Raw genomic sequence first — 14,986 nt, 5'->3', positions numbered from 1 at the left:
CTGCGACATCACACAAATTGACCTGCTTTCCATATGTCCTCAGCTTGACTTTCAATAAAACTCTTGCCTTTTGTTTTTAATTCATTTCCATCTGCTATTAGAGTAATAGATCAGCGGGATTCTTACTTAACATGCATCTGTTTTCACACAGCTGCAGTGGGTTACCAGAAAGGGTGGATGAGGCTGGACTCTTAAAGAGAGTTCTTCCATCAAAAGGAACAAGGAAGTTTGAGGGGTGACCTGATAGAGGTCTTTAAAATGATGAGGAGTTTTGATAGTCAGTAGGGAGAAATTTCTACTGGTTGGCGAGTCGGTACTCAAGAGCATCAATTTAAAATTGTTAGCTAAATGAGCAGATGGGGAGGTTAGGAGAATCTTTTTCCTGCACAGACTGGTTGGAATATGGAATGCGCTGCTGGGAAAATTGTTTTAGGCAGAATTTGCTTAAGCTTTCAAAAGGGAACTAGATAAATATCTAAAAATAAGTAAACTGCAGGATATGGGGAAAGGGCAGGGACTGAAAGGATTGCTTTTAGTAACCCGCTCGGATGCAATGGGCTGAATGGCTTTCTTCTGTACATTTATAAAGTTCTAACCTCTTTATTCTGCAAATGGGAAGATGATTGCGTCAGTATTCTGAGATCAAACACGCTGGAGCAGGGGTTACCAAACTTTTTTTGCTGCTTCCCCCTTTGGAGATTCATGTCTCATGCATGCTCCCCCTCTTTCTAAGAGACAGTATTTTTTGCATAGAACAAGAGGATGTTATTTTCTCAGCTAATATAAGCATAAACATACAACAGAAAGCAATGTAAATAGCACAGTAACACTACTCTACTACTGAATAAACTGTGAGTTTCATATACCTCTCGCTTGCACTAGGTCTACATTTTTACATCGTATTTACCATAAAAAGCAGCTAATGTTTAATCAAAAAGTACTTACCATTAGATTACATAAAAATACATTTACCTCCCAGGCTCCAACTCTCTTCGCATCACTCTCCACGCAGAGAGGTACTAACAAACACTTATACAGTACCAACATAAATACACACAGTAATACAATAATAAGTTTAAACAGGTACTAACATACATACTTATTCAGTAAATGAAGGAAGGGCATTCCATATTCCAAACACTCTATGTGTGAAAATATTACTCCTAACCTTCCCATTTGCTTGTTTGCTAACTGTCTTAAATTGTGAAAATTGTAATATAAAGCAGCTGTCCTGAGCAGGAATTACTGGTGAACAAAACAACAACTTGCATTTATATAGCTCCCATCGCACAGGGTAACATCCCAGAGCGCTTGTTCCAAAAGTATCAACAAAAAAAATCCTTGCATTTGATACATCATCTCATCACATCATTGAGACAGAATGTATTGTAAACAGAATGTATTGTAAAGTGAATTGCCTGTATATTATGTAATCAAATCAGTTTCCCATTTGCTATCTTTTTGTTGTTGCAGGGTTACCATAAAACCATTGATGAACGTCGCACATACCTAGCTGAAATTGCACAGGTAAGCTGCCATTCACATGGATTAAATATGTTGGAAAACCCGTGATCAATAACAACAACAAGATTTAATTTATAGAATGCCTTTCATGTAGGGAGGACGTCCCAAGGCGCTGGACAGTTGGGTCGGGACCCGAGCAGGGGGGAAATGGTCAGGGTGAAGGGAGGGAGCGAGGAGGGGGTAGAGAGTCGAGAGGGGAGCTGAAGGCACAGTCGAAGAGAAAGGTCTTGAGACCGGCCTTGAAGGAGGAAAGGGAGGAAGCAAGGCGAAGGCACTGGGGGAACAATGGTGACATGTTTAAAGAGATTTAAACAACAACAACAACTTGGATTTACATAGCGCCCTCCACCCCAGACGGCGTCTCAGAGCGCTTTACAGTAACGGATCCCGGGGCCGAGCCAGGGGGAGGGGGAGGAAGGTGACCAAAGGTGCAGTCAAAAAGAAAGGTCTTCAGGAGAGACCTGAAAATGGGAAGGGAGGGAGCGAGACAAAGGGAGTGAGGAAAGCAGTTTTAGAAATAAAAAGTGGGATGTTAAAGATTCATGGGACGTGCTGCTTTACATGGGTCCACATAAAAGGAAGTAATTAAATTCTGTCCCACGGCTGATTTTTTTTTCAAAAAGTGCAGTAGAAATTGCTCAAATTAAATTCTTCACCCTTTCCTACACAAAGGAGACAAAACAAATGCTAAATTCTCCTGGGAAATGGCGTAAATTCCAGTAAATGTCTCTGCGCAATGGGTTACATTTTTTTGGACCGCGCCTTTGGTCACCTTCCCCCCCCCTCCCCCTGGCTCGGTCCCGGGATCCGAAACTGCAAAGCACTCTGAGATGCCGTCCGGCGTGGAGGGCGCTATATAAATCCAAGTTGTTGTTGTTAACATAATGCAGAATTTCAAGACTGACAACTCTCTGGATTTATCAACATTGAGAACCTATCTGGGAAGCAAAACAAAGCAAAACATGAAGATATTAAAACACTTTGGGTACATTCAGAGTTCAGAGCTACTTTGTACCTTGCTCTGATAACTGTAGAGAGTAAATATCGTGGAGAAAAATCCAGAATGAAGCACTCAGTTGTTGATTGCGAATCTGAAAAAAAAGATTAATTAATAGCATGGTTAACAGCAATATTTAAACATTTGAGTGAGCATGCTTGATTGCAGTGCGAAATGTAATGCAGTGATTTCTACTAATCCCCACTGAAACAGTGGTTGCTTTCAGACAGCGGTCACAATGTGGCAATATAATATGGACTATAGGTGGAATTTGAAAAGCAGACCATGACATAATTAATATCACCACAATATCAGTGACTTGCTGCACAGATACAGAAAGCAATGCAAAATAGAAGCAGGTGATTCGGCCCTCTTTGCTTGCACTGATGTTTACACACTCCTCTTATTCCCCTCACGTATATCCCTCTATTCCCATTATTACAAATTTATTTTTGAAATTTATCATTGTCTCTTTAACATGGGCAAAGTGGAGCGTGAGCCCAAGCTAGGAGGGAGTCAATGGATGGGGTGGGGGTTAGGGAGGGTAGGCAAAGATGCAATTAAAGAGGTGGGAGATTGATGGGTTTTGAAGGCAGAGAGAAGGGGTGAGATGGAGGGCTATTGGAAGAGAGTTCCAGACAACAGGGGTAAAGTGGCTGAAGCTCACACACCAATAATAGGGCACAGTTTGGGGAGGGGCGGTGAAATAGATGAGAAATAGTCGAAGCAGTGGATGGGGAGTAAGACTTGCAGAAGCTGGCAGAGGTAGGATGTGGTAAAGCCTTTTTGAAGTCATTTGAAGGCAAGGACAAGGATCTTACATTTGATCTGCTGGGGAATAGGGAGCCAGGTGATGATGGGTGCTACAGAGGCCATCACTATTAATCTGGGTAGTGTTATACTTTTCACAAAATTTCAAATACCATGAAATACCCTTAAAATATCAGGTGAAAATTTATAAGCAAGTTAGATGGTTCAAATTATTGATTATTCAGTATATCCCACTGAACATCTTTTTACATGCATGGATTCGTTTGCGACAAGATTCACCGATAGCAGTCAGTCAATGAGGTAATCTCACTGGTAAGCGAAGAGCTGTCCTTCTGAGATTTCCAATCCATTCACAGAGGTGGGAAACTGTGAGTCAGCTGTGATATCGTGCTTGTTAACAGTAAGATTCTGTGTTGGAGACTCAGGTACTATTAATTAATCCTATTGCAAGCCAATGCTTTTTGAATCCTGTAGGTGTCAGCCTGGCTCAGTTGGTAGCACTCTCACTTTCGAGTCAGAAGACACATGTTGGGACTTTGAGCTCCTATAATCAGGCTGACACTCCAGTGCAGCAATGAGGGAGGAAAGGGGTGGGTGTTGTATTGTTGGAGGTGCCATTTGTCAGATTTGTTCAATGTCAGAAACTTGAACCCAATGACTTTATCTGGGTGTTAACGATCCCATTGTACTATTTGAAAAAGGAGTTTTCTCCTGGTGTCCTAACCATCAGTCCCCCCCAAAAAAAGTGGTCACTCACTTCATGGCTGTTTGTGGGACATTTGCTGTGTGCAAATTGGCTGCTGCATTCACCTATTTTTTAAAAAAAGGCACAACATGTTACAGTAACTCCTGTGAAGCACTTTGGATGTCCTCACAGTGTGAAAGGCGGTATATCAAATGCAAGGATTATTAAAAATGGATACTGTAGTGAATATTGAATAATGGAAAATATTTTGAACATTGTTGTAGAGGATTTAAGACGCTGAATTTTGATAGCTGATGCTATTTAACATACACCATGGGATTTTTGAGGTCAGAAAATAGTGCTGGGTCAGAAATAATGTATCACAAATAAAGCCTCAATATTCAACGTGGTATTTATAACTGGCATGACATAAATAATTTGTCTTATAGCAGTGAAATATGGAATAAGTTTCATATGCTTTGTAAGTACAACATTACCTTAGCCATGGACCGTATCATATACAAAATCCATCATAGCTATTGCAGTGACAATTAGAGTCCATCTTGCACTATATTATAAGCAAGAGAATTTAAACCTTTGCAGTTGTCTAGAGATGAATAGACACTTGAGTAATTTATACTTCACATGACCATCCCTGCTATATGTACTTCCCTGAAAGATATAGTGGGATTCTTGCACCATAATATAATGAGATTGCTATTCAAGAAGCGTCAGGGAAATTGATGACAGGCCTGTAAATTTCCATATTTCTATTTTATCCTGCGATTTCATATTGGAAATGTAAAGAGCTTTCCATCTATTGAGGTGGAAAACATGTTGAACACTGTCAAAAAGAATATTCAATAGTCAGCTCACAAGCGTGTTTAAAACAAGTGAAAAAAAATCACGTTTAAATAATGTGTTTATCTGTTATTTACATTCTTGCTATAAACAGTTACAATTTCCTCATGAAATAGTCAATTGGATCCACTTATTTAGAGCCATTAGATTTAATCTTGTTCAAGGGGTCATATTAAGATTGTTCTGTTCAGTTTAATAGCTTTCTTGTTCAGATTCCAGATTGTATAGTGTTTGCCTGGCCAAATTATACCTTCTAATCTTTGGCAAGCATTGCATGATGTTTATTTGTGTAACCTAGAACAATTCACATCAGGAGGATATCTGAAAGCACTTCACACAGCTGACTGGGAGCCTGAGCTGAAGGGAGGAGTAAAAGATGACTGAAAACGTAGTCCAAGAGATTGGTTTTAAACTGGGTTTTGAAGGTCGGGAGGGGCAAAACAGAGAATGGGCAAGGCAGAGTGTACGTGGGATGAAGTTCCAGAGGCTGGGAGCAGAATGGCTGAAAGCTCGCCTATCGATGGTGGGATGAATTGTTTGGGGGGCATGAAGGAGGTTGGTATGTGTTAAGTGAAAGGAGTGGCCAAGTCAGTAGGGTTGCAAGAGGTTTCTGAGGTAGTGTGGGGCCAGGCATTGGAGAGAAATGAAAGCAACGACAGGATCTTGAATTCGAAGCAATACTGGGGAGAGCAATAATGATAACTCCAGTGCTAGAGGAATGACTTACGAGAAAATTAGATAAGCCAGAGCTCCATATTCTTAAAAGGACATCTTAGTTGCCCTATAAAGGTATATAAAACGCTTTTATAATCATGTTAGCTTTTACTGTCAAAGAAAATGAGCACTTATTGTTTTGGGCAAATAAAGCTTTTAAAGGCAAGTTAGGCAGGCAAATTCAGACATGCGTTGAATGGGGGGGGGGGTTAGATATTCACCAATGAAGATTCAGACCCTTCAAAGATGCTACAGACATTCAGCTACTGGTCTATCTGACCAGCATCAGCATCCAAGGCTGCACTCTCCACCTCTCAAAGCCAGTCAGGAACCTCGGTGTTCTCTTCGACCCTGAGCTGTCCTTTCTCCCCCATATCTGCGCCACAACTGGCACCGCCTTCCATCACCTCCGAAACATCACCAGACTAGGGACTACCTCACCCCTCACGCTGCTGAAACCCTGGTCCATGCCTTTATCTCCTCAAGGCTGGACTATGGGAACTCTCTCCTCGTCGGCCTTCCCGGCACCTCCCTCCACAAGCTGCAGGTCATTCAGAACTCTGCAGCTCATGTACTGTCCCGCACCAGGCTTCGGAACACATCACTCCCACCCTCGCTCGCCTCCACTGGCTCCCCATCCCCCAGAGGATCGAATTCAAGATCCTCATCCTCATCTACAAGGCCATTCACGGCCTCGCTCCCTCCTACCTTTCTGACCTACTATCCCCCTATCTACCTGCCCGTACCCTCCGTTCCTCTGGCTCTGGTCTGCTCCACATCACCCGCCCCAACCGCCCTAGCATCGGTGCCCGGACCTTCAGTCCCTAGGCTCTGGAACTCTATCCCCCAGTGCCTTCGCCTTGCTTCCTCCCTTTCCTCCTTCAAGGCCGGTCTCAAGACCTTTCTCTTCGACCGTGCCTTCAGCTCCCCTCTCAACTCTCTACCCCCTCCTCGCCCCCTCCTTTCCCTCACCCTGACCATTTCCCCCCTGCTCGGGTCCTGACCCAACTGTCCAGCGCTTTGGGACGTCCTCCTGACGTGAAAGGCGCTCTATAAATGGAATCTTGTTGTTGTTGTTGTTGTATCTCCAACTGGCCCTTCCTATTCCAAACTATTTATCCTATTCCTAGGATCACGGTGTTGCTACAGAACTTTGTTCCTACCTCTCCCTTCACTTCTTACTCAAGCCCCTGCAGTCCGGTTTCTGTCCTCTCCGTAGCACTGAGACATCATTGGGAAAGTCAAGCTGTCATCTCACCTTGCGATGAAGATTTCCTGTGGCACTACTCATAATGATTAACTTTCTTCTCTTATCCACCTGTCGTACCACACGTTCCTGGTTCCAATTCCTACATGACCCATGGTCTCCACTTCATTTCCTCCAGTGGGTTTCCCTCTTACCCGCACATTGTCACGTGCAGTGTATTTCAGTTGTAACCTCTGTTCCCACATTGGTCTCATCTAATGTAATCCCCCTTGATGATATCATCCACAACCATGGCGTTGGTTTCCACATACACTCGGATGACACCCAAATCTACCTCTTTCTGAATTGACTCTTTGATATTTGTTTTGACTCTCAGCTCTTTCCTTTCTCACGTCTAGTCTCTGACCAAGACCATTTTTCTCAATATTCACCTAGTAACATAACATAACATGTAGGAGCAGGCCATTCGGCCCTTTGAGCCTGCCCCGCCATTCGATCATGGCTGATCTTCTAATCTAACTCCAGCTAATAACCTGACCCTGCCTTATCCCTATATCCCTTAATCCCTTTTGCAATAAGAAATCTATCCATCTCAGTCTTGAATATGTTCAAGGACTGAGCGTCAACAGCCCTTTGGGGTAGTGAGTTCCATGCATTCACCACCCTTTGAGTGAGGAAGTTCTTCCTCAACTCCGCGCGAAGGGTTGGCCTCTGATTTTAAGTTTGTAACCCCTTGTTTTAGTTTCTCCAATCGGGGGAAACAATCTCCTACTATCTACTCTATCATGCCCTTTTATGATCTTATGGGTTTCTATATGATCCCCTCTAATTCTTCTATATTCTAGAGAATATAGGCCCAAATTGGTCAGCCTATCCTCATAACTCATCCCATTCATCCCTGGTACTAACCTATTAAATCTACGCCGCCCCCCATCCAAGGCAAGTACATCCTTCCTTAAATAAGGAGACCAAAACTGCACAATATTCCAGGTGTGGTCTCACCAGGGCCCTATACAGTTGCAGCGAGACTTCCCTACTCTCATACTCTAATCCTTTCATAATGAATGCTAACATACCGTTCGCCTTCCTAATTGCTGCTGCACCTGCAGACTAACTTTCTGTGATTGGTGTACAAGATCACCCAAGTCCCTCTGGACGCTAACACATTCCAATCTCTCCTCTTCTAAAAAATAACCCGCTCTACTGTTTTTGCTACCTAGGTGGATGACTTCCCTACATTAGGTCACCCGCCTCCATCCCTATCTCACTCCCAATGCCACTGAAAACCTCATTCATCCTTTTGTCGCCTCTGGACTCAAATTTTCAAATCCCTTCCAGCTCATCCAAAAATCTGAAACTGTACAAAACTTTCCATGGCCATGAGCCTCATACCCAGTCTACCAGCAGATTGACTACAAGGTCCTCACTCTCGCGTAGAAATTCCTTCACACCCTCGCTCCTCCTTACTTCTGCAATGTTCACCAGTTTCTCTCACTTCTGCTCACTGCCTTTGCTCAACAAACCAGAGCCCCACCCACTTCACCCCACCATCAGCATCTGAGAATTCTGACACCATTTCCACCTTCTGGAACTCCCTCCCTCAACCTATCCTTCTAGTCTCTTTCCCCCACTTCCTATATATTCTTCAAAAGCCACCTAAAACCTACCTCTTTGATCACATCTATGGTAACCTCTCTCCTACTACCCTCTCCTCACTGTGAAGAGTCGTCTCTGCAAAACACTTAGTCTTCGCTCTTTATGAAATGCACAGTATTAATGCAAGTTGTTATACAAACATTGCAACAGAATGGGTTCCTGGCGTATTTAAATTCCGGTATTCTTAAAGAAAAGGAAGATCTATTTAAAAGGAACAATCCTACTTATCCCACAATGTTAGCATTGCCAGACGATATTTCATTCTATCCTGTTTAATCCAGCCCAGTTGTCTTTAAAAGCTCAAAAACAATTGTTTAAGATTGATTCAATATAAATTTTGAAACATTCACCCTATGTGAAATAAGCCATAGAAGTATAAACAGTCACTACACAGTAAATCCTGTGAAACGCTTTATGTCAAATACACGTATTGTTATTTTAAGATGTTGCACATCAATAAAATGTTACAGGTATAACTAAGTGGAATATGTAATGAGTGTGGGTGACCAGTTTATTAATATTTTACTGGTGAGGATAACCTGCACAGCTCATTATAAAGGGAGTCATTTGTTAATAATAAGGTTATTCTCACCAATCTATAAATAGGCAATTCACATTTCCTCATGGGCACAATTCTGCTGCATTTCAAAACGTGAACATAAATATGTGACATGCAAGCATTTTATTTTCCTTGCTTTCCCTCCATTAGCAGAAAGTGTGATGTTGCATTACTGAGGAGGGTCAGTGACACCAATATACTGAGGTAACATCAACAGGAAGAAGTTGAGAGAAGCCCAGTGATTCATCAGGTCTGGTCCCAGGAGAATCCCCCACTCCACCCACCACACATTATTCACGAACATCATTCCTGATGTTGGCCACTCGGTCCTCCCCTTTAGGAAGCATAAAATCCATGTGTCCAATTTGAGGTGGGGAACAAATTATTCCTCCCCATTCAATGAAGGTTGTCGAGCAGGTTCCAGGAGATCTGAGCTACCAACACCACCAACAACTCGCCCTTCACACGGGGCAGTGTCTTGCAGCGCCTAACAGTGTCAGAGCCTGACACTGCAAGAAGGGCAAGGAGCGGGTGACAATAAACACAGGCGAAGAGGAAGGTCTTTAGGGAAAGGAGAAAGCAACACATAAACAGCGTTTAATATCCTTCAGTACCAGCATTATTATAAAGCAACTGACATCACACGGCAGAACTGGTTTCTAGTCTGTAGCTAATGCTTCATAGTTCTGGCAAATGCTGTTGCAAAATTTATGTTTTTCTTAAACATTTGGAGCCATCATAATGGAACGGTGTTAGTTATAAAATGAAACACTTTCACAATAAAATAAATGCAATTGTTGCCATTCTGTGCTAAATGAAATTATCTCTGGGGGGGAAATAAAGCCCCATTTTTTCTACCAATGATCTAGATATCCTTATCTATTGAAACATCAAAGAAGCAGCAAGCAATGGGATCCAGAGAAAAACAAGCTTTGAAGTAAGTATTTTTAGCACTTAATTTTCCTTGGTCTCTCCAAGCAATTTTACAAAATTTTTTGATGTAGAATTTTAATTCAAAAAAAATTCATTGACGTCTGCACTTCTCTTATTCTTGCTCTTGAGAATTTAAAGATTAGCAAGATGCAGCAAAGAAGAGCAGATGGCACAGCAAAGTACCTGCACAATTGTGCATGCGGGGGTGGGTGGGGGGAGGAGAACACTTGCATGTGGAGCCAAGGTTACATTTGATGAATGCTAGATTCTTTGGTTACAGCACTGAAAGTTATCTATCTGATGAAGTAACTGGGGGAGGGGAGAAATCTTTCTACTCTGAGCTCGAGTCAGAAGAGCAGAAGGCACAGAGAGAGAAAATAGGACCGGAGAAAATTGCATATATTTGGTGGAGAAAACTCAGAGGGATTTGAAAAGCAGAGGTGGAGGGGAGAAGAGGAGGGGGAGAATGGGTGTGCAGGATTTTTTTATTTCTATTGATACATCAATTAAATTGGTTTAATTATGTTACGTAAATTTAGAAGCGCTGTATTAAGATGCTACAATGGTTTGTGAAATCAGTGCAAATGAATATATAACAGACAAATCTGTTTATTTCAGAGGAAAGTACAATGTGCCAACTACTCACAGGATATTAGATCTCAAGAAAGGACCAATTAAAAAGACTGCAGCAGTGAAACAGCTCCCAAAATTGAAGCATTGACGTTGGAATATTATGGAACAGACGCAGCGTTCTCTATGTGAAAGAAACATGTTAATTATAGTATTTATGCCCAAATTTAGAAGAGTTATTTAACTGTCACATCGCCTTTATTGCAGATATATTTAGTTTTTTTCAACCTGGGGTGATTTTAGGAAGTTTAAATAATATTTTACAGATTTAGTTATTTTTAAACCGTATTAGTCATGCTTGAAAAGTTTTTCTTCATTTGATTCCAACTCCTCAAATGCACTCTTTGGCTGGGAATGAGTGCAACTTGAATTATTATTCTTGTCAAAAATAATTGTTCAGGCTCCACAGCAACCCACTGAGTCACTGTAGAGACCTCTCCCCAATGCGTTTTGGGAGAACATCATTCTTGCCTTTAGTTTTACAGTCTGTAAGTAGTTGCATTTTTCTCCTTCAGAAAAATCTTTCAGTCCCACTCAGATATTCTAAAGTTAGTGTACACTTCTTGGGAGATACTAGTCAAAAGTGTCCATTTTCTTTCTGTTTAGTCTGTAGAGTTCTTAATTTCTTAAGCATTTAATCAAAATAATAATAATAATCCTCGCAACAAAAACAGAAGTCACTGGGAACACTCAGGAGGTCAGGCAGCATCAATGGAGAGAGGAAAGTGAGTCAACGTTTCGGGTCCACGACCCTTCATTGGAACTGGGGCAAGTTGGGAGGGAGAGGCTTTTAAGGACTAACAGAGAGGGGGAGGCAGGGCAAGGAAGACAAAGGAGAAAGTGGAGTAGAGGACAGGGGATGATGGGTTAAAGAGGTGTTAATAATGCAAGACAAAGGTGGGGAAAAAATAACAAAGCAAGCAGACCAGAGAGAGAAAGGGTATGTCTGGGACCCAGACGATGTGGTAATGGTCACAGAAGAAGAGGAAGGTGAGCTGTTATGGTCTGAGATTGTTGAAATCAATATTGAGGCCAGAGGGCTGTAAGGTCCTAGCAGATAAATGAGGAGCTGTTCCTTGAGCTTGCGCTGAGGCTCAATGGAACAGCGTAGGAGACCGTAGATGGAGAGTTCAGAGTGCGAGTGGGAGGGAGAGTTGAAGTGGCAAGAAACCGGATGCTCAGGGTTGTGCTTGAGGACACAACAAAGGTGTTTGGCAAATCGGTCACCCAATCTGTGTTTGGTCTTCCCAGTGTAGAGGAGACCCCATTGTGAGCAGTGAATGCAGTGAACTACATTGGTGGTAGTACACGTAAATGACTGTCTCACTTGAAAACTGCGTTTGGGGCCTGGACAGTGGTATGGGAGGAGATGAAAGGGCTGGTATTGCATCTCCTGCGCTGGCATGGGAAGGTGCTAGTGGGAGGAGAGCAAATCTTGGTGGTGATGGAGGAATGATCCAGGGAGTCACGGAGGAAACGGTTCCTTCAGAATGCTGAGAGGGGAGGGGAGGGAAAGATATGTTTGGTGGTTGGTTCACGCTGGAGGTGCTGGAAATGGCGGAGAATTATTTGTTGGATGTTGAGTCTGGTGGGATGGAAGGTGAAAACTAAGGGGACCCTATCACAGTTAGGGCCCCCCTAACCGTCTTCGAGACGTCTCAAAGCAGGTCACAGAATATACTTTACAATGAATTGACTATATTTTGTCGGCGAAGTTTAAGTTACATTATTGTGACTAACAGTTCAACTAAACCTGTTAACTTTACTTTGTCTTCATAAAATTAACGCGTAATGAACAAATTGTTGTTTTGAATAAAAGAGTTTTTAATAAAGCTCAGAATAGCCTTTATTTAAATTGAAAAAGACAGGCTCCAGCAGTATAGTTTATGCTGACACTTCAGTTCCTTCACTGTACCAACATCGTTCCCACTTGTATGAAAATAGTTTATTTTACACTTTGGCTTAGTTGGCAATAGTAGTGCCAACTGTAACAAACGGATTCTTACTTACTGCTAGGTGAACAGAGAGAGATGTGTGGAGGAAGGAAACTTGCCCAACATTTTGCCCTTCCAGGAATCGAACCCATATCCTCTCGCTTGCGCGGTGAGTGCTCTACCACTAAGCTCCAGGACTCCAGATTTGGTAAGCGGGGTCTCCTTCGAGCTGAACTGGCTCCAAGTTGACATGCTTGGCAATGGAATGTCAGAACCGAATCAACCCTCTGTGGTAGTCCGGTTTGTGAGCCAGGCGGGACTGTAGTATCACAGCCTCCCTGGCTCCAGGACCTGGAAGGGCAGTCAAGTCACTGGGAGTCATCCCACTCAGTTCCTGTTAACCCTGCAAGCCAAACAGGTAGGGTGGTCCTAGCCGGACAAGCAGCAGGATAGCTTGCCAGACAGCTAGATCAATGGTTTTAGCTGGTTAGACTCCAGCAGTTTCCGAACACAAATTCTGGGGTCCACAAGCCTTGACTCTTGCCAACCTGTCCCTAATACTTTCTGGAATTAGGAAAGCAGGATGTGTCCCTCTGGGGAGAGAGTACACATTTCATTTCTAACAATCTATCTCTGGCATTTCCATGTGTAGGTGGGACGGTTGGAATTACACAGAGACAGCGCTTGTCAAAATCACAAATGACATTCTTTCAGTGACCAGGGCTCCCTCTGCCTCCTCATCCTCCTGGTTCTCTCTGCCGCGTTTGATATAGTCGATCGTGCCATCTTCCTACACTGCATCTCCTCTCTCATCTACCTTCGTGGGACTGCGCTCACACGGTTCGAGTTCTACTTAACCAACCACCTCCATTTCATCTCAGCAAATGGTTTCACCTCCCGCGCCCACCCAGTTACCTGCAGGATACCCCAGGGCTCCATCCTTGTCCCTCTTCTTTTCCTTATCTATATATTCCCTCTGGGCGATGTCATCTGCAGACACGGGGTAAACTTCCACATGTATGCAGATGACACACAAATCTACTTTGCCTCTTCCAGTACCAACTCCAGGTTCGCCCATGTTCTATCAGCTTGTCTGGCAGACATCAAGGCCTGGATGAGTGTAAACTTCCTGCAACTGAATATGGACAAGACGGAAGCCATACTCCTTGGCTCCCATCAACGTTTTCACTCCTACAAATCTAATCTCCTCAACTTCCTTGGGCTCTCCCTCAGACTCACCAAACCAGTGCACAACCTAGGCGTCCGGTTTGACCCCCAACTGTCCTTCCTCCCTCACATCCAGTTCCTGACCAGGACCGTACAAGACTATTTTAAAACCTCCTGTAGTTCTTACTGTCATTATTTGTATTAAATTACTAATAGTGGTGTTCATTATGTAACTTGCAACACTAGAGCCAATTTTCACTTAGTTCCATTTGTACCACAGGTGAAATTTATTATTGCTCTCAGGAAACCAGATCAAACTCTAATAAACAAGATGAATAGACACAATCATTCCAGTCATTAGATTTCCAAAGATGATTTCAGCAGAAGGTAATAACCTCATTACAAAATAATTATGACCAAAGAGCTAGCCAGCCTCCAAAGTAATCTGCAAAATAACAGCTTAAAAAAATTCATTAAAAATTTCCTCATTCATTTATGCTTTGCATGCCATGCAACTATTATTAATCCTTTTAAACCTAATTGATGCATCAGAACCAGATGGGCTGGGTTTGAAGAGGATCTGTGACAAGAAATTAGATTCTTGAGGAGATGCTGTACACAAAGAAAAACCTTGTGTTTTTCTTTGTGTACAGCATAGGGCTTTTATAGGGCCTTTATGCCAAACAGAGCTTTACTATAAATTACCATCAAGAATAGATGTTTTGTAGGCAAACACAGCTGCCACTTTGTGCATAGTTAGATCCCATAAGCCTCAGTGAGGTGAAAGACCAATGTTTTCTGGAGGATTGTTAATCAGGACAAAAGGGACAGTGAGCATCATGTAAGATGCTTGATACAGGTGATAAAGGGTAACAAGGTGTTTGTGGTGAATAACTGGGTATAAAGAGTTAGAAGTCCTTTTGAGGGATACCTCTAACTGGAGCTGTGCAAGTTTGGGGAATGATCTGAGGGGAGGGGAAAATATTGTAGCCAAAAGGACCCTGGAATTCCACTGGAAGGGTTACAGCGACTAAAAGGGCACTATGGTGGACAATCTATACTGTTATTCCATTTGATGAGAGCTTGGTATTATTCAGTACACTTGTGGAAGAGAGTGTAGTATCTCATCTCCTCTCCCCTCAGTTAACCTCTGATCGCGCCATCAGTCCACTACAACATTTCTACTGGAGAAGTACTGCAATAATTGTCAACATTTAAGATAAATCTCTAAAGGAGGATCTTTGCAGCTGATTCCCGTTTGGTTCTTTTCCAAATGTATATGTAGTACAGCTCCAGCAAAGACTCACACAGGATTAACTGCAAGACTCGCTTTCAGACCAATAGTATA

At 42.6% G+C, this 14,986-nt stretch overlaps 1 protein-coding gene across 1 annotated transcript in view; it reads left to right on the top strand.

Moving 5' to 3' along the window:
* ccdc169 (coiled-coil domain containing 169) overlaps window positions 1-11,249 on the top strand; it is a 35,966-nt gene extending 24,717 nt beyond the window's left edge. Inside the window, exons 6-8 of the mRNA XM_007891257.1 lie at window positions 1,474-1,527; window positions 9,844-9,911; window positions 10,526-11,249. Coding sequence (XP_007889448.1) covers window positions 1,474-1,527; window positions 9,844-9,911; window positions 10,526-10,628 — 225 coding nt within the window. The 3' untranslated portion in view covers window positions 10,629-11,249. The remainder of the gene's footprint in view (window positions 1-1,473; window positions 1,528-9,843; window positions 9,912-10,525) is intronic.
* Window positions 11,250-14,986: the final 3,737 nt, after the last annotated feature.

Source organism: Callorhinchus milii, unplaced genomic scaffold (genome assembly GCF_018977255.1).
Source record: "Callorhinchus milii isolate IMCB2004 unplaced genomic scaffold, IMCB_Cmil_1.0 Scaffold4, whole genome shotgun sequence".
NCBI lineage: Eukaryota > Metazoa > Chordata > Chondrichthyes > Chimaeriformes > Callorhinchidae > Callorhinchus > Callorhinchus milii.
Note: the sequence above shows the minus strand (reverse complement) of the source record. Positions and strands in the feature narration are given on the sequence as shown.